General features: G+C 41.2%; 3 protein-coding genes across 3 annotated transcripts in view; all 3 read right to left on the bottom strand.

The window, feature by feature from the left end:
- The window catches only part of LOC308336174 (serine/threonine-protein kinase 4-like), a 32,984-nt gene extending 23,700 nt beyond the window's left edge, over nt 1-9,284 (bottom strand). The window contains exons 1-8 of the mRNA XM_080793463.1: nt 9,125-9,284; nt 8,315-8,429; nt 5,105-5,185; nt 4,551-4,679; nt 1,947-2,061; nt 1,263-1,427; nt 545-712; nt 10-147 (exon numbers count right to left, since the gene is read on the bottom strand). Coding sequence (XP_080649589.1) covers nt 10-147; nt 545-712; nt 1,263-1,427; nt 1,947-2,061; nt 4,551-4,679; nt 5,105-5,185; nt 8,315-8,358 — 840 coding nt within the window. The 5' untranslated portion in view covers nt 8,359-8,429; nt 9,125-9,284. The remainder of the gene's footprint in view (nt 1-9; nt 148-544; nt 713-1,262; nt 1,428-1,946; nt 2,062-4,550; nt 4,680-5,104; nt 5,186-8,314; nt 8,430-9,124) is intronic.
- Nucleotides 9,285-11,275: 1,991 nt separating this feature from the next.
- cox6c (cytochrome c oxidase subunit 6C) lies at nt 11,276-14,135 on the bottom strand. Its single transcript, XM_080781925.1, has 4 exons — nt 13,976-14,135; nt 12,663-12,776; nt 11,592-11,724; nt 11,276-11,398 (listed from the first exon to the last, which is right to left on the bottom strand). Exons 2-3 carry the CDS (start codon nt 12,768-12,770, stop codon nt 11,599-11,601), a joined length of 234 nt encoding a protein of 77 aa, XP_080638051.1. The 5' UTR covers nt 12,771-12,776; nt 13,976-14,135; the 3' UTR covers nt 11,276-11,398; nt 11,592-11,598.
- A 3,119-nt stretch (nt 14,136-17,254) lies between these two features.
- LOC308333581 (cytochrome P450 2J6-like) lies at nt 17,255-25,097 on the bottom strand (the record flags this gene model as incomplete). The annotated part of the gene is made up of 12 exons (XM_080790040.1): nt 17,255-17,439; nt 17,898-18,039; nt 18,443-18,630; nt 19,238-19,379; nt 19,540-19,716; nt 20,147-20,307; nt 20,696-20,845; nt 21,931-22,096; nt 22,255-22,415; nt 24,191-24,271; nt 24,652-24,777; nt 25,049-25,097. 12 exons carry the CDS (start codon nt 25,095-25,097, stop codon nt 17,255-17,257), a joined length of 1,728 nt encoding a protein of 575 aa, XP_080646166.1.
- Between the last annotated feature and the right edge of the window lie 1,456 nt (nt 25,098-26,553).

Genomic DNA, 26,553 nt, shown 5'->3' with positions numbered 1-26,553 from the left:
TATTGTTACCTGTAGTAACTGTGTGGCGGTAGCTCTGTGTTCAGGGTTTTTCACCAGACACTGGTGGATAAAGTCTCTGAAAGGTTCAGTCCAGAGGTCTGGGTTCCTGAACGTTGGAGGAGGATTGGTGGGGATCATGAAAATAGCCTGGAAGACAACACACACACACACACACACACACACACACGCACACACACACACCCACCCACACCCACACAGAGAATGGAAACGATTAAATAAATAAATTGTGCATTTATATAGGGCCTTTATCATTGTGCATTACATTCACACAGATTCATAGACTGATGGCAGAGGAAACCATGCAAGGCACCAACCAGAAATTAGGGGTTCAGTGTCTTGCTCAAGGACACTTGGACACCAACTCTAGGGGACCCGGTGATGGAACAGGAAACCTTCCGTTTCCCAAGGGGCCGCTCTACCTCCAGAACCACGGCCGCCCCATTATGATGATTATGCAAATCAATCGTGATCATCTCAAATAATTGCCATTAGGTGATTATGCAATAATTGTGCCAGGCCTCACCCTCATTGGATGTATGTCAGCGTACGGGGGTTTGCCCTCTGCCATCTCTATAGCCGTGATGCCCAGCGACCAGATGTCTGCCACGCAGTTGTACCCGATCTCCTGGATGACCTCGGGAGCCATCCAGAACGGCGTGCCGATCACCGTGTTCCGCTTGGCCATCGTGTCCTCACAGGGAGAAGAAATAAATGTAACAAGAAAATAAAGAGAAATAAGGAAAGAGAGAAACAAAGACAAAAGATAAAGAAATTATTATCTCATCCAAGTTTTTCCAAGTGTCCTCTTTCATCTATTCTAAGACAATTAGGCGTGAAATGATTAATCAAATAATTGATTAATAGATTGACGGAGCATTCATTGAATACATTTTAGCAGTTGCATTATCATCTTGATTGTCTTAATCTCAACTGGACAACGTTTTGAGCATGTACAGTAAATCTGCTACCTTTGATACATTTTGTGTGACACATAGTATGACGTTAATTTACTAAAGAAAAATCTGTGTGAAGTGAGGGGCGCCAATATAGTAACTCATGTTGATTAGGTGATGTAATGGTGATGTAAAACAAACGTGCAAACACAAACATTAAACGGCATTAACAATAAAGAGACAATATGACGTAAATGACACATTATGTCGCCCGACAGCGAGGGTATCTAACCATATTCTACGTCATAAAAAGTAGACAGGGTTGCACTGTGTAGGTGTTGTTCTTACAGTGAGTTGTCCTGCCACTCCAAAGTCAGCCAGTTTGGCCTGTCCCTCCGCATTGAGCAGGATGTTTCCTGCCTTGATGTCTCTGTGGATCTTCCTCATGAAGTGTAAATACTCCAAACCCTTCAGGGTAGCCTGCAGTATGCTGGCTATCTCTTCCTCTGTTAGCTACAACACAAAACAAACAATAATACCCTTATTGGTAAAGCTTTCTATGATGCCCATGTCTATAATTCATCATACAGTAAACACACTTATAGGAAGGTCTCCCGGGGGACAGCGGAAACACTACAAGGACCACATGAAGACCCTCCTGAAGCGCTGTGCTATCCAACCCTCTGCACTGGAAGAGCTGGCTGCTGATCGCCACACCTAGCGCACCATCAGTCACGAGGGCATCTCCCTCCAGGAGCAGACCACGGAGAGGAGAAAACAGCAACATGTACAGCGACACCAGCGTGCTGCAGGGGACCTCCTTTCATCTGGCAATCCATACGGCTCACGCATTGGCCTACATAGCCACATGGAATGGCACCGTCAACCCCCCCCCCCCAATAACCCATGCTTGGAGCAACGTCATCATCGAAATCGATGGACAGCCATAAGCACAAGTAAGTAAGTAAAGTGTGTGTGTGTGTGTGTGTGTGTGTGTGTGTGTGTACTGTATACCACGGTGTGTTATATTACCGTTTTGTTGCGTAGTCGGATGATGTCGGACACAGACCCTGCTCCGCAGTACTCCATGACGATCCACAGGTCACTGTTCTTAAAGTAGCTGCCGTAGTACCGTACCACATGGGGGCTGATGGATAATAATAATAATAATAAAGTAGCTGCCGTAGTACCGTACCACATGGGGGCTGATGGATACAACACAATGCATACAGTAGTACCGTACCACATGGGGGCTGATGGATACAACACAATGCATACAGTAGTACCGTACCACATGGGGGCTGATGGATACAACACAATGCATACAGTAGAGGCAACATTACGGAATGTGGATGCAGGGATCGAAGCAAAAATGTAATCTCACGACTGAAAGAATGTGTTGTTGGGCCAAGTCCTAATCTGCCATTGGTGAAACAACGTGAAAGGAGACACGCACGCACGCGCGCACACACACACACACACACACACACACACACACACACACACACACACACACACACACACACACACACACACACACACACACACACACACACACACACACACACACATTGTGTTTCATGAACAATTGGTACAATCTGTAATGCGTTTCGGTAGCCATACAGCCACTCAGCCAGCCAATCTGCAAAAGAATGCAGATTGAGGCTTGCTTTTATTAAATATCAGAGATCAGTTAGGGTTTTCTGGATTGAACATGTATAATATTGATAGTTTCACCACTTCAAAAATCTTGTCAATGTTAACAGTTTGACTGTTTTAAACGCTTAACCCGCATTTTAACCCCCCTTCACTGCCGAGATTGTTGTATTACCTTTAGAGCATACGCTGAATTATTTGGGCTTTTAATCCGCGAAAATCCAGCGAAACAAGGTCCCTCGGTGTGTTATGATCCGATCGCACCATCCACCATCTTGGTGCACCCGGAAGACGCACACAAGACTCGTCTCAATGAGGCGTTGCACCCCATTCATTTCCATTGGCCTCAATTTCCCAGAAGCCCCAGCAGCCCACAGCATGTGACGATTGCCGGTTTCGTCATCAAAACGAAACCGTCTAGTCTCTATCTTTTTATTTGTTGCATTACGGCGGATTAAACGCATAAAACAAAAGGCGGGTCTGTCGTTTATGGCAACGACAATAACCTGGAGTAATCAATTACAGGCACGGAAACTGTTTTAAAATAGCCTATTTTTGGTGTGTGACAGGCTGACCTTTATGGAACGCAAATGTCTGAAATCAGTTGTGGCGACTGAGAACTTCCATGTGGATGTCTCATTGAATGTTTCTCTAGGAAACAGGGATCTAATCGGTAATCAAAATGGTGTGTCTGTATGTGTGAGTTTTGGTAAATCCATCGGCGCTCAGTTCAAAGGATTAATAATTTGTGCAGTCGAATATCACCGATTTGATGCTACTAATTATCCCACCTTAATGTGAGCAAGCAAGTAGCCAATCTTGACACACATTGGACTGGAACGTCATTGACCCTTTCCTTCTGCCAAGGCCTTCACTCTTGCTGGGACAGACTGGGAGTTTTTACGCATTATATTGGAACTGAACCAGGAAAGCATCCTTGTCATTTTAGATTTGATAAAGCAACATTGGTTCTCTAAGTGGGGTCCATTATTTTATACTTTGGCTATTAAACAATAGCAGATATACAAGCTTGTAGATTTGCTATTTTTGATGTATTTACACTGTACATAATATTTTTTACACGTTTAACTCTATATTATAGGTGCAGGTGTATAAAAGCCTTCCTTTTTTAACTCAAATCTTATGAAAGATCAAATGTTTTGAGATGGGTCGACAGCCAAATGCATATAATTTTGAGAACCAACATCAGTGAGGAACGTGAATTCTCTTTCATGGCTATCTGCCAGTTCACTTTTTGACTTTTTGAGTGAAAAATGTGGCGGAACAGGCAGAACAACATAGTTGTCCTTCGCTAGCAGGAATAAAAAGTAATAACTGAACATGTATTTAAAGCTTTACTTTGTCACATTGAGTCATACATTACAGTATGTTTGGTTTGCTGGGGTTTCTCCCCACACTATTCCTTTTGTCTGTGATTTAAACAGCTCTGTTTCTTGAATAAAACAGAACTGAAGCAACAACCTTGTATGGTTCATGTTCCAGATTCATCTTTGGCACCAACAATCGTCCCAAACGGTCAGCCCTCAGTGTCAACATGTGGACACCAAAGCAGCACAATATGACCAGTAGTGGGACTAGTGGCGAGAGCAAGCTATGGAAGACCATCAGTTTTTTATTTAAATGAACATATTTTGCATTATGTAAAGCCAGTCAACAACACATCTCATTGTAAGACTATCAATGAAGTGCGTATTGCCATGTGGCCAAGGAGAAAATAAATGGTGTGTACAATGAAGGGCAATGTGGGCAATGAAGTGAAAATATATTGAAACCGATATTTAGAACCCAGACTAATTAGACTTAGGGCAGATTTAAACCGAGACAGATTAATTCAAACTGTCCCCGAATACGATTGCCTGGTCCCCGCTGGTCATAATTAACATTGGCCTTGATTCTTCCACACCCGAGTACACTTCATTCAGCTGTATAGGTACATGTGATGATAACAGTAAATGTTACCTGTTACACTGCTGCATGATGGAGATCTCTTTAATGATCTCTTGAAGGTCAGACTCCACTGGAACCTGTTTGATGGCCACAATCTCTCCAGTCTCCTTATAATGAGCCTTAAACACACTGCCATAGGACCTGTACACACACACGCACACACACAATGATTGGACAGTTTCAGTATAATGGCAACAATCTTTGCCATCTTAATGAACCTTAAACACACTGTTTATATCAGATATACACACACAACACTCTGAAGGGTCACAGTGAGTCACAAAGAAAGACCAGCGTTTGGCAGAGAATGACAGGATCACACACACACACACACACACACACACACACACACACAGTTCAGAAAAGGAAGTGAGTTGAGAAACAGGAAATAAAGAACCAGTGTTTATGACAAGGGTGTAGGGCCAGAGGGAGGAGCTTAGAGTGTGTGTGTGTGTGTGTGTGTGTGTGTGTGTGTGTGTGTGTGTGTGTGTGAGAGAGAGAGAGGAAAAGAAAGCTAGAAGATGTGTTTGAGTAGAATGAAAGTTGCGTGCGCGTGTGTGACTCACCCTTCACCTAGCTTCTCCAGCACATCAAAGACTTCCTCTGGCTGCTTGGTCAGACTGTCCTCACTCAACTTCTTCAACTGCCTGAAGTCCCCCACAGACAGACAAGATGCACAGGAGGGACAGACAAGATGCACGTGCACGTTTAATTCTGTGTTGGTCATTGAACATTGGAACATATAAAAAGAAAATACATTTCTGTTTGGCTTTTAGGATTTGTAAACAAAAGTTCCAGATATGACAAATAACTTAATGTACCAAGGAATGGACGACATATTTAATAACTTTATACGTTGCAAAATGTTAAATAAAAAAACGCTTACAATGCATGAATTACAACACTTACATACAAAGCTGTCATTGCAACTGCACTGTACATTTTACATTTACTGTACGTGCATCTGTTAGTTGTTATTGTAAATTTTATGTACTTTTGGGATGTACTGCACATTCTCTAGCTTAACTTTCATGAAGGAATCTTTTTTTGTAATAACCTACATACTGTACAAAAATAGCTTCAAACACCAGAGCAACTACTACCAAGCCATGCTTAAAACAGCAGCAGCAGACTGTCAAGATATGAGACATCAGCTGAGACTAGACTCAACTTGCTCTCCTTTTTTCCAACAAAAGATTTCTACATAAAAGATATGTGCCCAATACAGGCTTCTGTGGGTATTGACACTTGTCAATGGTAGAAAATGAAACTAAATCTGTATCTTTCTCGCTCTGTTGCGACGCCAGGATGCCACACACACTCAGTTCTCCACACTCAACGTCTCATTTGCTCCATTTAAAACACATCACTGTCAGTGTGTCTTTATTTGTGGTAGTTGACTTGCTAAATATGACAGGTGTCACTGTGCAGAGCCGCTCTGTGAAGAGTGAAAAGTTTTGGAGCTACTGATGTGAGTTATAGGTCTAGACAAAAGTCAAATGATTGCATTTCCTCTTTCTATCTCCCAAAGGCCGATACAATAGTAAACTAGATAGACGACAATTCATCATAGTCGAGTACGCTATGCCTGCCATGGCAGCAGTCTGTCACAGTAGAGTACATGTCACTGTTTGAGATACACAGATGCTGTTCCGGACACCAGAGTAGCAGTACTCTGTATCTGTAACAGGTAAGATTTTACTTTTAGTAAGACTAGTATTTTGGTGACCTGTCATCCTGCGCCAATTGCACATTGCACAAATATAGAGCCTCCAGACTGTGTCATGCTTTGAAAGGCTAAATATTTATTACATTTAATACATATTTAGCCTTTTGGAGCATGACCCAGTGTGTGGACTATTTTTCATTGATACATTGCTTCTGCCCTCCACCCGGCATTTTACATTTTGGATGTGCATGCTTTTCTACTTGTGTTCATCCCATTTAGACCTGAGGCCGATTCCAAAAGACGCCTTCTGAATCCTAACAGTTTTCTGAAAATCGTATGTTTCATATATAAAGCAACATCTAAAGTGACAGATTCTGTCCCAGATTGAAGGGTTTATTTGTTATACAGTACTTTGAGAAGATTACCTTGAATCCTTCCAAGCGGATTCCTGTAACCTGGAAGATGAATCCTAACTATTTGAGTGATCAGCCTCAAGGCCAAAATAACATGGAAGAAAGAGCGGCGATCCAAGCACTCAAAGAAGTATAAAAGATAGGGCAGATATAAAATCATGGTACTTTATTAACGTTAAAAGGCCAGAATAACATCATAGCAACTTCTTGTAAGAACAAAATAGCTCAAAATCCAAGATAAACCATCCCAATTTCTCATAATCCACAGCTTTTCCTTAGCGACACTTTTTGGGGTTGGGTGTAAGGCGCAACATGGCCTCTTTGGGCTAAAAGTGGGGCTTAGTCTTGTTATTTTTTCTGTTGGTTATTCAGAGACACACCCCAAAAATATAATCATTAACATGTTTTAAGATGTTAAATACCCAAGAATACAAAGTCAGCAATGACCGTACAAGAGCAGATCAATAAGCCAAGAACCTAATATAGCAACATAAGAATCAATGACAATTGCTTTAAGCCTATTTAATGCCTATATATCACAAGAGACAATCAGTGTTTGAAATGGGTCGTGTTGGTCTTTTAACCACATGCATGCATCCTAGCATCCCTATTCTGACTATGTCAGAATATTCTGCGAAAATAGGCAACCATTCAGCAAAAATAGCAAAGATACAAGTTCACACAGACGCTTCTAAATGGCTCGCCTCCTCCTGGGAGTCACACTAATACTAAAACTTAGTCAAATCCCACAGGACAGAGGAGTCAATGTGGAGTCCTGTCACTATGTTTGGAATTGCTGTTTTGAGAATGAGAATGTAAAGGTTATGAAGAGAACATGAGATGTGGATGAAGACTGTCAGCCAATAACAGGGCCGGATATGGACCCACAACTAAAATTACTTCCCAGCATCCCTGCTACTGTACATATAATTACAGGAAACAGTGAACATGTGAGCAGAGTAGATAAGACCAAACGCAGTGCAGACACCCACCCCATAGAGGGACTGAGGCAACAGTAGTTCCTACTGAGTTCCTACTCAGTGAAATCCTTTCATTTTAAAAGGTCCATTTGACTCTCTGAGTTCAGTAAAGACTGATTTACGGACAACACAGCTTACAATGAAAAAGTGAAATCTACACATACTACTGTCACGCATTTTCTGTTAATTCCCTTGATTACACAACTCAATCCATCAATGATAGATGTGTCATATAGGTCAACACAGTTGCTGCACAGCACCATGGTCAATTGGTGAGAAGGTTTGGAAACATGTTCCTTCTAGGGAACAGAGGTTAAAAACATTTTCATGCCATTTTGTTATGTTTTAGGTGCAAACCCCCCATTTGAAAAGTTGTTGCGAGTATGTAACCTATACATTTTGAGGGTCCCCTCCAACATCTGGCTTTTAGACATGGTGTCATATGGGAGCCAACTCTATTTATTGTTTTGTGTTGTCTTTATTATTGTTTTCTAGAATTGTTAATTGTTTGTTTTGCGTGACACTGACTGAATGAATATCCATATAAAAAGGGTATAAAAGGGTAAATATTGCTGGGGAGTCGGGACCCCCTGGAACCTCCTCAAAGGACCCCTGGGGGACCCTGGATCCCACTTTCAGAACCACTTCTATAGAATACATAGGCCCTTTTGGAACCCTGTATACCTTCTTTGTATTGTTCATGTGTTCACTTACCTGCGGGGGTGATTCCTCATCTGTACTTTATCCTTGCTCTCCATGGTGGTATATCTTTTTGGGGCAGGTAGTTGTTGCACCCCAGCTACTGCATGTGTCCAAGTCCTGTCAAAACCTGCATACACAGCAGTGGTGGAAAAAGTACTCACATTTTGTACTACTGTACTGCCTGTATCAAAATGTGCTTAAGTGTAACAAAAGTAGAAATTACTCATTATGCAGAATGTCCCATTTCACAAGCTTTCAAACGTATGAAATGTTTAAAACTCTTTAGGAAAATATCAGATCTACAAGTTCACAATGTGTTGCATCGCAACGCATTGTGATCTGCTATTTTCAAATGGCCGGAATGTAATACAGGGCTGGAGTGGATAATGTAGGTTTTATAATAATAATAATAATTTACAAAGTAATAATAACTAAAGTTTTCAAATAATTGTAGGAGTAAAAGTACAATATATTTGACCTCTGTATAGTGGAGTAGATTGTACAGTACTTGTCTTGAGAAAATGTACTGAAACTCAATTAAATGCACTGTTGTAATTATTTACACGCCGTAGTACGACGGTGTCGCTTTTCGTCAAAATACAGATCTACAAGCGAACAACGCGAGGTGATGCGACGTCGTTGGCTTGTATGTAGATTTGTTATTTTTTGTGTCGCGAGATTGTATAACTATAGTATAAACTGAAGCTTTCTCTAGCACAGTTAGCTGACCAGCTAACCGCTTTCAGTTAATAACTGTCACATTACCTGTTCGGGTTGGTTTTATTTTAATCGTTTTGGAATAAAGACAAAGCTCATACGTACTCTTATATTTTCCTTTTCGGCTCTCATTATGCAGCTAGTTTCAGGACGACATGAGACGTGTTGTCTGATAATGACAGTTTGTTGTATTATTATGCTAGCAGAAAGACATCCAGAACACTTCTACAACCAGGAAGAAGAATATCGCGCTGCTGCTGCTGGTGGCGGTGGTGGGGGACAGTGGGGACTCTGGGGAGGGAGAGCGCCAGGGGTAGGAGGTGTAACATCCTATTGCCCGAACGGGCAAGACTCGCACTGCACTCTGATTGGCTCCTCAGCTAGGAGAGGTGTAACATCCCATTGCCCGGACAGGCGGGCACAGCAGTGGCAGATTCGCACTGCACTTTGATGGCTTAAAGCCTTAAACCGACGTTGGGCTAGGCTCTCAACATCGGGTGCGGGGACCACCCAGGGGTCTTTGACGTTTAACCGTTCCAGCATTCGCAGATAAGTAAGCCTGGGACCGAACGAGGCTAATTTTCCAGGGGGTCTCCAACAAAATGTCTTCAGTTAATATATCATCAAAATCAGTTTAACCACTTTAAACACCATATATACTTCGGTTATTTGAAAATAGCAGATTTACAAACTCACAATGCATTGTGGTTCAAGGTTTTACATTGTAAAACTGTAACTTGTAAGTTGTACCTCCCTTCAGACAATGCAGCATAGATAACAGCAAAAAACGATAAGAAAAAAGTGTATCATCATAATATAATGATACATTTGCTACTACAGGGAAAACATGCTCTTATATTATATGAGCATGTTTACCCTGTAGTAGAAAAGTTAGGTGAACTTTGTGAGCTTGTAAATCAAATTAAAAAAAACTTAAGAACCTTTGCTCATTGGTGGCAGGTCTTAAACTTGAGCAAAAATACAAATGAGGGACACACTACTAACCTGACCATATCAAGCATGGACAACATTTCATAGTATAATTTATTGATAATTAGCAACTGTGCTATATCTCATGTATTTACGTCCATTAATATGCATTGTTCTGTGCAAATAAATAAATAAAGTAAAAGTAAAGTATTGTTTGAACCACGTCCTTGAACAGCCTAGGCGGGCCTTGCAAGCTCACCTGAGGCACCCCTGTCTCAGACAGATCAGCACTGGACAGCGACAGCCCATCCCAAATCGGAGACTGCTAGACTTGGATCAAGACTAGCCTGGGCCGTGGCTCAGCGGTCCAGGCTCGTAATCCAGTCTGGTAGTGTGCCACGGGTTCGACTCCCGATCCCGACGGCCTTTACTGCATGTCATCCCCCATCTCTCTCCCCATTTCCTGTCAGCCTACTGTCTGTCCCTCCATAAAAAAATATAAAATAAAGGCAAAAGCCACAAAAAAAAAACTAGCGTAGATGTATTCATTAAAGTCTGACTATTTCTTTCGGATACGAAAAGACTCCATAATATATGTAATCTCACTCACTTTTTTCTGAAAGGTTTACTTTCCACATCCTTAATATCAAACCACTCTTCATTTTAGTTTTGCCAAGTCAGAAGCAGTTGAGTTTAAAACGAAAGTCACAGCCATTTTTTCCTGTAACAATTTAAGAGGGCCTCATACAGTATGGGCGAAGAAACAGCATAAATATTGCATGGGGGGTGCCACAGACCGTCTGTGGCACAAAATATTTTCAGATGGGGGTCCACGTCCAAATACATATTAATTAGGGGGTCCTTGACATTAAAAGATTTGAGACCAGTGTCATAGACAGACAAACCAAACAGCAGGGATCAGCGACAAGGGACTAAAAGTGGTTGCACACTGGACACGTTTTTCAGAAAACCGATGGAGAATCACAAAAAATCCGAAAAACCGGGAAATTGGCATAATCTGTTGGGATTTTTTGCAAATAACCCCAATCTCACATTTTGGCAGTGGAGCCCCATCTGAAAATTGTGTGCCACGGATGGACCCCCATACAATATTTGTGCTGTTTTTTCACCCATACAATTTCTGTAAAACAATGAAATTATTATTCATGGACTAAACTAAACAAAACATAAACATACTTCTATTAAGATCATTGATTGCACACAATTTCTGACAGATATCAGAATAGACTACATATTCTTCTGTATAGGTTAGTTTAACAATCAGTACTGAAATGTAGCTTCATGCACTTAAAAATGAAGACAATGTCATAACAATAAAAGTTTATTTAGAGGAACATATTATCAGCATAGTGATGTTCACATCTGATCAGTAAATATCATCCATGGGACAAGAAGAACTTCAGACCGGGAATGCACAATGGGGTAGAACTGGAAAGACAAAAGAAAACAATACATGTTTGTATTGTCTAATGGTTCTGGGATGGGGATATTATGAATATAACAAACATGATTATGCTATTTGAATAAATATTAACTATCTAATGTAAATCCTATCAATTTATTGTGAATGGAACATGAAAATCTGTGAACACTTTGCAAACCAAAGCCTTGCAGCACTTACAGTGCGTTTACTCTCCTGAGGGCCGGACACTTTCAAAGACTCCCGCTTCCCTCATGGCGTTAAACTCCTTGACGGGATCGTACTGCTTGTAGAAGTCAGCGTAGGCCTGCTTCCTGGGTTCTGTCACTGCATACTGCGAGAACAATGAATCAATCAGACAGACAAATGTTTTCTTCATGCGATAGACCAGTGGTCCTCAAACATTTTTGAAGGTCTCAACTAAATCAACTGTAGATTTAGACAACTAAAATATTGAATCGACTAAAACTAGAGTAACACTAAGACATTCCAGGTGACTGAAACTAAATAAACTATTCAAGAGACTATGACTAAAACTAAAATCAAAATGTGCTACAACAATCAGCATCCACAGCACCCCTAAATTACATTGTAAAGGATCATACATAGTCTGGATCTTCGGTGGTTAGGTGACCACCGAACTACAACATGACGTCACGAGCCGCGGTGAAGCGCAAACCACCGCCACCGCCCCAGCACTTCTCTCTCTGTTTTTACTCACCACCGCTCAATGTTGTTTCAACTCCGGTGGTCACCTCACCACCGAAAATCCAGACAATGAATGAGCCTTCACTTTATAGCAGCTTTTGTCTTATTAACCGTACGTAAATATGTCAATCTTTCCCCCATAGATACAGTATGTTACGAGGAAAACTGGAGAATATTTGTTTCCATTAGGACAGACTGAAAATAACTTTTGTACTTTTTAACCACTTAAACCCCAGAAGCGTTCCTAATCTGGGGGGTGAACATTCAACACAGCGTTGTGAGCTTGTAGATTGGCTATTTTTGGGGAAGAGACTCGATGTACCGACTGTAGGTGGAAAAGAACGCACAAAGTTTAACTCAGGTCCGTTTTACTAAGTATAGACTGGGTCTAAGTGGTTAAACTGAAGTGACATTCCAAATATTATAAAAGTATTCTGCGGCAACCCTGGATCTGCGTCAAGGCACCCACTTTTAGAAGCCCTGTACTAGACCTAAGTGGTACTAACAGGCCACTGGGAAATTTATTTTTATGTTCATAAGTATTTGTGATTTGAAATGTCACACCTTGAATGCAACTGCAGCGATGATGGACAGGGTGAAAGCGATGGGCAAATGGAACCGCAGGCGCTTCGCAAGCAGGTTCCTCATCACAGCAGGTTTGGGCAGAGACATGGTGAACTACCAGAAGAGAAAGACAAAAGTTTAGCATGTTCTCCTTTAGCATGGTCTAGCTCTGTTGTTTCTCAATCCTTTTCATGTCAAGGACCATCAAAACGATTTTTGATGTTAAAACGTTTCAAACATATCTACAAGCTCGCAATACGTGAGCTTGTAGATTGACAATAGACAATTTATAAATATCCGATGTATATGGGTTAAAGTGGTTACCGGTAAACTCATTTTGATGCCATTAACTAATTTGGAACCCCCTCAGGGACCCCTGGGGGTCCGTGTACCCCACTTTGACTTGAGAACCATTAGCCTAGCTGATATTCATCAAAGTGGACTGACTGCAGGAGGAAGTCAAACTACAACTGTAATTTCCATATGGCATTGAAGTATTTCACAAATATTATGCAGTAACTAGTGGTTTTGTAGTGTTCATTTATGAAATAACATTGCATAGCAGGATTCTCAAGAAGGTCCCATATAAACCCAAACCCAGCTAGCCTTACATGCTCAGGTGTTCTAATGGTTTTTAATGGCCTGGCGTGCACATTATTCTTATTCAGTCTCTTTTCCATGTCACCTAACTAACACTATATTGTCAAGAGTGCATTTGCGAGATACACGTTTTGTGGACGGATGTCATATAAAATAACATTGAGCCTGAGGGACCCAAAGTCGGGGTCAAACTAACATGTTAGTGCTTCCCCACTAAAATCAAGCGTGTACAAATGGAATCAATTAAGTGGACCCATGTGGACCCTTAATTATTGTTGAAATGTACTCAATACATAAATAATAAACCTTGCAGCCAGGACAGGACAGCTAGCATACGACCCTCTTACTCTTAAGATTCGGGAAACTGGCGAGTTCTCCGGATACCCCTTCACCACTAAACCAGGTAACATTCATAATTAGGGCTATTACCAATTATCTAAGATGTCTGTTGATATTTAACAAGAACTAACGTTACACCATCTATCAGTCAATATTACAATTGTGAAACTCATCATCTTCAGCAAGCTTGTAATGTTTGTTGGCTAAATATGTTAGCTTGATAGACACACAGCTAGCGTTGAGTTACGTGAGTAAAGCTTTTTGCTGTGAAAATGTGGAAAGCCAAATGATCCTCACAGAGTTCAATAACAATACAGTGAACATATATGAATGAACAATATAAATATTAATTGGCTAATTCTATGAATACTCACGAGTATAACTCACGACCTTCACGGAATATGCTAGAACTGTGTGGATATAGACAGCCGCAAAAAGGAACTGATGTACTGGTGCCGCAGAGGGACATGTGATGCTCTGCATTCCATAGGCCGAAAGGACGTCGTGCTCTTGGCTATTTTATCGTTGTTAGACAAAGAAGGCAACAATCTGACGATAATAAATAAACATGAAAAATGTAACAATATGTAGTCTGATTAAGTGTCTCCCCCGCCCCACCCCCCGAAAAGGAAACAAAAAAAATATGAATTAACAGGCCAATCACAGCATCGTCCCCCCGGGCTATGGGACCTAAAAGGTTCACTTCGGGACACACAGTTATACGCGTTATGAGGTTATGGTTATGACCCGACATGATCACCTGCTGCGGCCAATGCTGCCTGAATATTATTGGTCAGTGTTTACTGTTTACTCAAGGCAAGGGTAGGGTAGACGCGTCGGTAGCATAGTACAAATTACGACGTAGATTGTCTTGTTAATAGGCTATTAATGCATTGCTGATTGCTGTACTGACATTCAGAACATTTAATAATAATAATAATAATACTAATACTAATACTAATACTACTACTACTACTACTAATAATAATAATAATAATAATAATAATAATAATAATATTACTTTATTTCAGACCCGTGGGTCCATATAAAAGAAAACAGCACAGAATATAAAAGACACGGTATATAAATATTTACAATATATAAAATACATCAAGTCAGAGTCATAAGTTGGCTGTGCAGTGCCAACTCCACAGGATTCAGGCAGGTAAATAAACTAAAAAGTATAGAGGCTGTTACGCCAATGCTCTCTATGTCTGGTTGTGTCTTGTATCTGTAACTGCTTTTCATTGATTGATTGATTGATTGAAATATTTATTAACAGTTTGCAGAATTACAATTACAATTCAAGCACAACAAATACAAAGACTGTTAACTGTGAGTGGACGACCCAATAAAGCATTACGCTTGTTTACAAGAGGGTCCACCTTGTTCAATTCATCAAAACATTTAGAGATGTCCAAATATACACCAAAGAACAGAACGGAAATTCATCATAAAGGAGGCAAATAGGGAAAAGAAACATACAGTGAGGGGAAAAAGGGGTGGGTGGGTAGGGTGGGATTCAGATTTTACGGAGGCCAGTTTTGAATTGCAGCCGTCCGTAGACCTGTGCCCTTTGAAGGAGTCAACGTATTTTCATGTCTTAATGACTGTTGGTAGGGCGTTCCACATTTTGGTGGCATAGGAGCGAAAATAATTTAGTCCCTTGTTTGTGCCGAATCTGGGTTGCACATGGTTTGCTGCACTCCCTCTGGTGTTGTGGTTGTGGACTTTGTTAACATTAAGGAAGTATTTGGAAGGTACATGGGTATCTTGGTGGTGTATCGAATCTTGTGGACCAGGCCCATTGCAAGATGCTGTACTCTGTCGTCGACCCTAAGCCATTCCAGCCTGTCAAAGTGGGCAGGGGTTCGGTAGGTTCAGGGGGTTCGGCCAAGTAGGAGCCTGACAAGTTTGTTTTGGGAAGTCTGGAACCTTGTTTTAAGGGCCTTTCAGGTGCTGTGGTACCAAGAGGTGCATGCATAGTCGAAGAAACCGTATACGAGGGCTCCTGTCTTCAAGGTGGTTTTGTTGACCAGTGAGGAGATCCTGTAAAGGAATCTTGTTCTTCATGGGGCTGGTTATACCGTTAGAGCCTCTATGATTCTGTTCTCTGACACATCAAGCCAACACATTTATACACAATTATACATCAACTGTCTTAACAGTGCATCACAGGTGGGTACACCAGCGGTCACAAATATTTGACTGGCACTATGCCATCGAGGAATGTGGAGCAACAACCTCATAGCATCATTATAGGTAGGTATTTTGAAAGTAACACCTCTATCAATCATAAATAACTAATAATAAGAATCAGAAAATGTCAAGCTCAATGGTATTTTCACTTCAAATAGGGTTTATTGGCTTGAATTCACCCAGAAATTCACTTATTTTCTATCAATCTCTGTCTTGAATCTCATGAATTCAAGGCTTTGTGGGGTGAAGTCAAACATTTGGCCTCTCTCGGTGTCCTGTCTCTCTTTTTTTTTATCCCACAATTTTGTAACCCATTTTTCACCCCTGTGTCAATCATCCAATGTGATCCTGGGCTCTACACACCCTCCACCAACCTAGTCCCCATACTGTATATGGGGGACAAGGGGAGAGCAACGGACTTGAACTCATGCTTCCTTCATGCCTGAGTGTCCAAGTTGCTCCTTTACACCTGACAGGTGGGAGTTTCCCTGGTTGGACGTAGCGTGTGGAAGGAACACGTTATTCCAACCAGTTCCTTTCCCCTCCATCAGGCGCCCCGGCTGGCAGTTTAGTGACCAGGATTACTGCATGTTTTTTGTGAGGGTACCTACCCTAGGGGACACGGGGAGAACATGCGAACTCCACACAGAAAGGCCCTTTCACCGATCCCGCCTTCGGGTATGGACACTGATGACGCGGTGTCCTGTCTCTCATACGCTACAGTACAGTCTACACGTTGCTAAATCAGGGCCCACTTTTGTGCTGCGTGCATTTTCAGAGCATGTTTATTTTAATGATCAAGTAATCAATTGTGTTACGGCATGGATCAATATACTTCAAGTGCCTATTTGTTGCTATCACATCATTTGTCATACAAATTATTTTGGGGCCCACCTTGCAATACCTTAGTGGCCCACATGTTGAGAATCTGCTCTTGCTCTACACACCATCTATTCTAAATAAAGCTGAATATAGGAAACAATATTCTTTAAGAAAGAAAACACATTGTGTCTTCTCACAGGACAAACCTGTTTGATCTACAAACTCAATCGGACATATCCGGTATTAAACACACAATATATACCAATCAATAATGTTAAGAAGACTCACAATAATTATGTTTCATTATAACAAGTTAATTTACTTTACTTAGACGATTGCATCATACACTGTGTGGGTGTGTGTGTGTGTGTGTGTGTGTGTGTGTGTGAGTGACAGAGTAGAAACCTCAAAACATTAAGTTTTTTTCATAAAATAATGCCGTACTTCATCATACAACAGCCACACAGAAGTATAGTGAAAATATAGCAGGTCTGCAGGCTACGCGTTGTGACCTTGTTGGCTATACTGCAGTATGTTTTTAAAATAATAAAAAAGGGAATTGTTTTGAACGTTTCTGAAAATCTAGGACATGTATATGTTTAAGGCTAATTGTGCCTTTCCATTGCATGGAATCACTCGTCGTGACGTAGGGTGGCACAGATGTCATAGTGGACCGGTGCCAGGGTGATCCCAAAGTGAGGTTCCAGCGTGGGTTTCACACCAGCGGGCATGGAGAAGGTGAACCTCTGCATGAGGGATGTGAAGAACAGGAACAGCTCCATCCTGGCCAGGTTCTCTCCCAGGCACACTCGTTTACCTGCAAAACAATAATGTTGTGGGAGAACATGTTTCCTTTGCTGTGGGTATAGTGTGGTGGAATTCACGGTCAATCAGTAATAGGAAATATGGGTCTGAGGCACTATAGGCTACTTGAGATTTAGCCTCTCAGACCAAAGACTTTATATTTTTATATTTTGTTGTCGTTATTTTCCATGCTGTATGATGAAGTATGAAACAACAGGCGTTGAACAAAATAACAATTATTCTATACGTTCTCTAATCGTGTAGATTTGTAAATTAATTAAGTAGTGCATGCAGATGTATAACAATAATTTAACTCTTGAAATAAAATAAAACCAAATGGATCGTAAGGGTCAAGATCTAATAAGGATCCCCATCATTTAGCTGGGGACCACCTGGAACCCCCTCAAGGACCACTGGTTAAAAAAACACTGACTTCGAAGGTGGTGGTGTTGGTGTTTTGATGCTCCTTACCGGCAGAGAACGGGAGGAAGGCTGCTTGTCTCACAAACCTGCCGTCCTCACTCAGGAAGTGTCCCGGATTGAACGTGAAGGGCGTGTCCCATTCATGCGTGTCAAACAGCACTGAAGTCAAATTGGGGATTATTGTCACACCCTGTTCATTGGGGATTAAAAAGTAATTAGAAAGCAGCTCAGCATCGGTGTAAAACTGTTATTAAAGTAACTGTTTTGTACAGAATTATTTGATATGGTTTATGGTTACAAGAACCTGTGTGAAATCTCACAGTTCAGTGTGCATAACTGTGGCCCCGGGGCGGGTTTTCAGAAGATGTTCTGGTTCATTTTCCCATATAGCTTAATTTTAATGGCTTGCCTGTCGATTTGAATGAAACACAAAGATGTCATTTGTGTTTCCTGTTCAAATCTGCTGCCAAGCTAAATTAAACTATGGGACACTGAACTGGAACAAGAAGCGGCTATACTGCCACCTTGTGGAAACCTCTAGGACTACAGGTGTGCACAGAGCTGAATTTATTGCATTGTTTTGAGAAAGAGACCTTTGGAACAGTGTAGCCTCCCAACTGGACGTCCCTGGTGGTCATATGAGGCAAGCTTAGGGGAACTATGTTTGCCATCCTTTGGATCTCGTGGATGACAGCGTCAGTGTAGGGTAGACCAGTCTGGTCTGCCATGGAGGGCAGTCTGGACCGTCCAATCACTCTGTCTATCTCTGCCTGGACCTTTTCTGTGCAACAGCCAGGGGGTGATGGGGTATAAGAAATAATTACATGATTTGTAGAACAGGACTGTGAAGGGCGGATATACTTTGCTCTGCTCTGTGGGTAAATTAATTTTTAACTTCTGACTATTAACACATTACGTTTACCTTTTTTTAGTAATGTTGCTTGGCCGGCTAATTTCCTATACTGTCCTAAATCTTGGCGTAAATCCTGTTCAGCTTAAAGGCCATTCACAATGAGCACTATCACTATAATGATAACTACAGTAAATCGTTCACCATTATCTTGTTGTAGTGTGAACTCTTCCCATCATGTCTCATGTGTTTCCACTCTCTCTCTCTCCTTGTCTGCACTTTCTGAGTGCTATTGTGAGACGTGTGATCTTTTAGATCTGTTATTATTGTATGCTGTATGCTTTCTGAAATGACACATTGTGCATAAACCGGTGGTTCTCAAAGTGTGCCCAGCAAAAGGAGTTAATATAGAATGGAATATATTTTTAACCACTTTAACCGTATACATCGGCTATTTGAAAAAAGCAGATAAGATCTATAACCAACTATACGAAGTCACTGGCATAAACTACTACTAATAAGGACTCTATGATTCTACCCTGAATCTCAGGGTACTTGGTCATGTAGAGGAGGCTCCAGCGCAGGGTGGTCGATGTGGTTTCAGTGCCAGCCGAGAACAGATTTAAACAACACATCACCAAGTTCTCCTCATCAAAAGTTGAGTCCACATCCCCTTCACTCTAAGGAAAGTCAAATCACAGTTCACATTGATGGGACATTGAAGTTCTTCTATGGTTTCATGTTTACAAGTATTGCTCCTGGGTCAACACAAAACTTTGTTTGTCAGAGGACATACCCTTTAGGTTCGGGTTAATTTGACATGTCAGGTGTTATACTCACCTTATGAATCTCAGTCAGGTAGGAGTCGATGTAGTCTCTGGGATTCATGGGATCGCAGTTCTTTTTGTGCTCTTTAATCTCATCTCTTATGAAGTCCTTCACTTCATCCCAGATGCGCAGTAAGGCCTTATGTGGCCCTGGCAAATGCCTCATCAGTGTAGGAAAGGAGTTGTACAGCTGCAGAATTGTGGACAATTCCATTAATTTAAGTGTCATTGGATATTGATAATTAATTCTCAACGCGCCAACCTAGAAGTGAGCATAGTTGAGTTCAGCAACCTTTGGTGGACAACTTTTGAAACGACGTGACATACACATGCACATGCACATGCACATGCACATGCACATGCACATGCACATGCACATGCACATGCACATGCACATGTACATAATATGTACATGTGCATATACATATTATGTACATGTATAATCACATACACATGATGTACATGCATATAGACCATATCATTACAATATGACCTTTCAGCCGACTGAGTAGTAGTTACATTTTTTCAGACTTCCTATTGTTAAAAGATGTGCAGGTCCTGTGTATCAAACACATAAAATGATGAATTATGAGAGTATTGAGTATGTATATGGAAGCTACCTGTGCCCAAATAGAGCCATGTAACTGAAAAGCACGGTCAAACTTCGCCATCAAATTAATCAGCTTCTCATCAGTGTATTCAAAGCGATGGCCAAACACCAGGGAGCAGATCATGTTGGAGGCAGCATTTTGGAAGGCGAAGTGGGGCTGAAAGGGTCTACCTGAACAAAGGAAAGCAATTTTGGGTGAAAAGTGCTACATAAATTTGAGCTGTTACTATTATCATCAGGGTTGTTCCAATCCAATCACGTGATCGGAAATCGGGACCAATCACCTCATTTTCAAATGATCGGAATTGGATCGGGAGCAAAAAACGTGATCAGGACATCCATATATAGTAGGCTATCAATATTATCCATATCCTGATATTATTACTATAAACGTGATCGTGACATCCCTAATTATCATGAACAGTGTCATGCACGAGCGAGGAACTTGCTGGGGTGAGTGTCTGCCTGTGAACTCAGCTCATGTTAAACCCCACGTGTAATTGACAGAAACAAAGTAATTCATGGGTTTGTGTGTTGATTGAAATGTGCAGTGTTTTACCTTGGTGCTCAGAAAAATATGTGGCTAAATGTGTGAATTCATCCAGGACAGCTGGTTCCAGGGATTTCCTGCCAGCTCCAAAGTATTTGAGAGTGTACAGAGCAAAACGCCTCTGCTGTTTCCACATATGTCCACTGCAGAACACAAAACCTGTGGAGAAATGCTTCTTAGCTACACAAACCCTCAAGAAATCTAAAAACTTCCTGTTGATTTGAAGATCTGGATCCGGATCCACGGCTCCAGTCCGGGTTTTTTTCCCAGCACTACGTCACTACAAATGGCAAAATCAACAGGAAGTTAACATTTATATAAAAAAATATATATATATCAGTGGTTCCCAAAGTGGGGTCCAGGGACCCCCAGGGTCCTTGAGGGAGTTCCAGTGGGTCCCCAGCATAATGATAGCTTGGAACCAAATGGACCGTTATGGGTCTGTAACTCAGAGAGTCAAGAGTCCATTTGGTTCCATGTGTATACTCTCAGAGTTAAATTAACATTGATTTTACAATATAAATTGGGGGTCCCAGAGTTAGAAATGTCATTAAATGGGGGCCCGTAGACTAATGCATGTAAAACTGTGGGTCCTTGAAATTGAAATGGTTGAGAATCACTGCTAGAGCCGTAAAAATCTTCTCTTATTGGTGTCCCTGGCATATCTTATCAAATGGGGGTCCGCGGGCTGATTAGTGTCAATTTTGGGGTCCTTGACATGAAAAAGTTTGGGAACCACTGATCTATATTGTCTGAATCAACTTTGTTTGTTTACGTAATAAAATAGTGACTTTGTTTCAGCACAATGTACTGTAAGTCAATGAGCAGCATATTTAGATTTATCAATTTCTAATCACCGGAGCAATTATTTTAGATTTCTTGTCCACATTTAGAGTTGCATCATGGCAAGGTAACTACACAACCCAAACCTGGTCTTGTATTTTAAGCCTCACCGACAGCTGTGTGTGTTGTATGATAATGACCTGTGGTTTGGGGTGGGGTTAGCGTTATGATGACACAAAAATGGTGTATTTTCGATTGGGCCTTGACTCAAGGCTATCAGCTTTCAGGAAGAAACCAAAAATACAGAGGGAAGACATATTTGAATTTGAATTCTAAGACTATTATAGTAATGTTAACTAATAACTCCATAGACATATACAAAACAGTACAAAAATCACGGTACTCCATCTTGGAGATCAATGGAGATCAATGAATGAATCGAGGTAGTTTTGTTCTCTCACCTTTATTGTTGCTTATGTCCACCCCCTCCAGATAGAGGATTGGCCTGTCTGCCACGCAGTCTGCCTGGGTTACCAGCGCCTCTTTGATGACCTTGAATCCATTCAACACCACTGTCCAGCTCTGGCCCATTCTCATGCTGTACACATCACCATACTTCTCCGACAACTGCAAAGAGTTTTGACAAAAGTAACCATTCATTAATTTCTTCTCACCCCCAAAATGTTTGCCAGGATGAAAGCCAGCTTAAGATACAAGCATGAGAGCATTATTTTGGTAAGCATTATTATGACTAAACTGTACACAGCTGATGTGATTCTCAATACCTCAGTCAGACTTGTGTGGGCCTTACTAAAGTCAACAGTGAATATGTTCCCAACGAGAGGCAACATCCTGGGCCCCGGAGGGAAGCTACCAGTCCGACGGTTCTTGAAATAGTCTCCTAATATTGAGAAGACGATGAAGAAGATGAGCAGCAGCTGAATGTCTGCCCAGTGCCACATGGACCACACAGATACAGCAGAGGATGAATCCATTTTCATAAGTCCACGCTCCTATACTCTACAGTAAAAACATTCTTCTGCTCTCCTGTTGTTTTGCCTTCTGTCAAACACTGATCCGCTAGCAATCGACAACCAATAAAATCATGCTGGACTTTGACCTTTTATTTGTGGAAATCATAGCCTACTTTAAACACTGTTAATCAGTTGGCCCATGTACCACAGTCCAGTCCTCTCTCTGCCTGTCTCTCTTTCATTGCCTTACCTTCTGTTGCTCTTTTGCAGTGGGACAACCTGAACTTCTTTGACGCTAAACCTTGCTGACAAACCTCTACTGTCTAGTCATACAAAGCTAACAGAATAAACAAAGCCGGGTGTCTTTCCTGAATTAATGCACTCAAGACTTAATTGACTATTATGACTATTGACTTATTGGCCGGTGGATAACACCAACATACATACTTATTGACCCGGTGGACAACACCGACATACGTGCATATACCCAGACATTCGCAGTACTTGCGCGCTCTGCTTACACAAGTAACAAGTAATGACATCACTGTAAACAATGAAGCATTACAGTGGTGGCTGTGAGGGTTTCCATCCATGCCACTACAGCTGACCTACGGTACATGACTCATCAACAATGTGGTGGAAAGTAACTACTCAAGTTCTTTTACTCCATTACACCTCATAGGCAAATGTTGCCTCAAATGACACCAAATTGCCGTGAATTTAGCCTATTTAGGAGACCCTCCGTGTAGACGTAACAAGTTGCTGAGTGTCAATGAAGTTGAAGTAATTCTCATGTGACGGGCTCATAAAGTGTATTCGTCATGTGACCAGAAGATGAGACTGAGAGAAAGAATAGAACGTAATAGGATAAGATTAAGGATTAATTTACTGTAGTATCTAACAGCAGCATCATCAATAATGAACATGTATTTGGACAACAACACTATGTATTCTAGTGGGTAACAGGTCCGCAGAAAGAGAGAGAGCGAGAGATAGAGAAAGTGTGTATGCCTTCCTCTCCCCTTTACTTTTATAGCTGACTGATGGCTGATAAAACTCATAGGAGGGTGGTTGAAAGAATGTGTAGGAGGCAGGAGCCTAAATCATCATCTGTTCATGTTTCTTCTCACAAGGGTACCCAGTGAGATGCCTTTTCAAGGCTTCCGGCAATCTTTGCAGGTGCGTGTGATTCACTAAAGGCTCATTCACTGGATTTTCGGTGGTGAAGTGACAACCGAACTACAACATGACGTCACGAGCCGCGGTGAAGAGAAAACCACCAGCCCTTCTCTCTGTTTTTACTCACCACCGCTCAATGTTATTTCAGCTCCGGTGGTGACCTCACCACCGAAAATCCAGAGTATGAATGAGCCTTAATTCTACTCAGGTGTGTTGAGAATTTGACATACCCAGTCTGGTTCCTCCCACCTGGGTTGGAGGGGATTTTCTACAAACATTTACAAAATGTTTCATGTTTAATATTTAACATGACTGGTCATGACTTTGTAGATTGGGCACTGTTATTTGTCTCAGAGTATATTTATTTATGTTATGGTATTCCCTTTAATTTCAGTAGCCTAATTACTTCCTACACCGCTGCTCATCATCAACCAATTCAAACAAGTCAATGGTTTTCACTCCCCCCAAAAGGAAAAGACAAAAATCTAAGTGAAATGTGTCCTGGCTGCCTACATGCTAGTACACAAAGCTGAGACACAAGCTTATTTGTTGCAGTGGTCCCAGTTACAGCAGGAGACCATCAGACCCTGGGTGAGGCCCAGCTTCAGGCACTCCACCATCTGGTAGCAGGACTTGTGGAAGGTGTTTTCTGGAAAAAGAGGTGGAGAGAGAGAGAGAGAGAGAGAGAGAGAGAGAGATGATTCATGAAGTTCACACATGATCTTGTAAATCTGCAGTTTTTGCTATTTTTTACCAATTCTGAAAGTGTATGCCTACAGTATGATGACATGCCTACCTGCCAGGTTGAAAGTGGTTAAGTGTGACTGTGGGTTGTATAAATATATGACTATAACAATAAAGGCAACGCACTTTCATGTGCTAACATAGTTCAGCCCCACAGAAACAATATAATAAACTCCACACATTCACACCCACGTACAAACATGCAAGGACTAAGACTGATTTAAAAATCATGGCAGAATTGTGGCAGATGTCAAGTCATTGTTCATACAATGGGGAGAGACTCACCATAAGGGGCAGGGTAGGTGATCTTGGCACAGGCGTTCATCTCAGGGGCGCTGCAGGTCTCCACCGTCTCCACACATTCTGCCTCAGGCGCCTCACGGACACAGTTGGCACACTGCAGGGCTTCACCTAGAGAGAGAGAGAGAGAGAGAGAGAGAGAGAAATTAAGTGTTTGTATTTCTGTTCACAGTTGACATATTTGAGATCTCAACTAGTTCACATGGATGAAAATTTGCATCTTTGCTAAATCCAGTAGCCTATATTTACGTTGCATTTAGGCCTACATATAATGTCCTTTAATAATGCACTGTCCCGTAAAAATAAACAAAAAAACAAAAAAAAGTAAAGTACATGGTGATGGTGGATTATGAAAAGTGTTAAGTTAAGAAAATCTCTTCACCATAGGTGACGACCACCAGGAGAAGGACAGCGAAAACAAAAACCTTCATCTTGTCTTTTTCTTCTGACTTCTGCAGGGAAAAAATAAAACAGTTTTGCACAATGAATAGGCCTATATTCTCTCTCTAATCAACGAAACACTAACTAAAATGTTTTAAGTGAACTGCAAACTTCTTACCTTCTGAACTTACGCAGGTGGCTGTGTGCCTGGTCTTCCTCTCCCCTTTACATTTATAGCTGACTGATGGATAAAGATCAAATTAATCATGTGTAATCATGTGTATCCAGTCATACAGCATAAAACTACATACAGTACATACTGTACAATGTACATAGGCTATACTCTGCACTTTTCGGCTCTCTTCAGCAGGGATTACCATAGAGTGATGCATTAGATAGAAGGATCTAATGATTCTTTATGTCTGTTTATGTATTTTATGTGGAAACACATATCTATTATTAAAAAATTATAAACAATAGCTGCACATATAAGTATAAAGTAGTAGGCTATTAATGATACATATAGAGCTGTCTCCATCTAGTGATAAATCTGTTCTTTGGTGTGTGTGTGTGTGTGTGTGTGTGTGTGTGTGTGTGTGTGTGTGTGTGTGTGTGTGTGTGTGTGTGTGTGTGTGTGTGTGTGTGTGTGTGTGTGTGTGTGTGTGTGTGTGTGTGTGTGTGTGTGTGTGCGTGTGTGTGTGTGATTAGAAATCCAAGGTGATGTTTTTCCCCACCATATCTCTCCATGTGGTCCGCTACTTGATTCCATGGCAGGTACAAACATTGATGCAACCTGGTCTCTTTCCCACAGCAGTGATCTTTATCCATCAGTCAGCTATAAATGTAAAGGGGAGAGGAAGACCAGGCACACAGCCACCTGCGTAAGTTCAGAAGGTAAGAAGTTTGCAGTTTACTTAAAACATTTTAGTCAGTGTTTTATTGAAGAGAGAGAGAGAGAGAGAGAGAGAGAGAGAGAGATTAATGTAGCCTTACTATCCTATTCATTCTGTGCAAAACGTTGTTTTCTTTTTCCCTGCAGAAGTCAGAAGAAAAAGACAAGATGAAGGTTTTTGTTTTCGCTGTCCTTCTCCTGGTGGCCGTCACCTATGGTGAAGAGATTTTCTTATAACTTTCTTTGGAAAACAGACCTGGGGCTCCATCTTGCGCCACCCATCCCTAAACGTATTTAGGGATAGTATTTTTTACTATTTTGAAAAACATTCTAAAATAGTTCAACTATAGCCGATCTACATCGAGGAATTGGGAGCTTGTAGATCGGCTATTTGAACTATTTTAAAAGGTTTTTTTAAATAGTAAAAAATTGCAAATTAGTGTAAGGATAAGGGTTAAGGGGTGGTGCAAGATATACTGTAGCCCTTGGTCTTTGCATAACCCACCATGTGAACTAGTTGTGATGTCGAATAAGTCACTAAATATAATTATAAACACTTCATTCTCTCTCTCTCTCTCTCTCTCTCTCTCTCTCTCTCTCTCTCTCTCTCTCTC

Source organism: Protomyctophum bolini, assembly GCF_963924005.1.
Source record: "Protomyctophum bolini genome assembly, chromosome: 2".
In the NCBI taxonomy this organism is placed as follows: Eukaryota; Metazoa; Chordata; class Actinopteri; order Myctophiformes; family Myctophidae; genus Protomyctophum; species Protomyctophum bolini.
The sequence above is the reverse complement of the archived record's forward strand: the minus strand, read 5'-3'. Positions and strand labels throughout refer to the sequence as shown.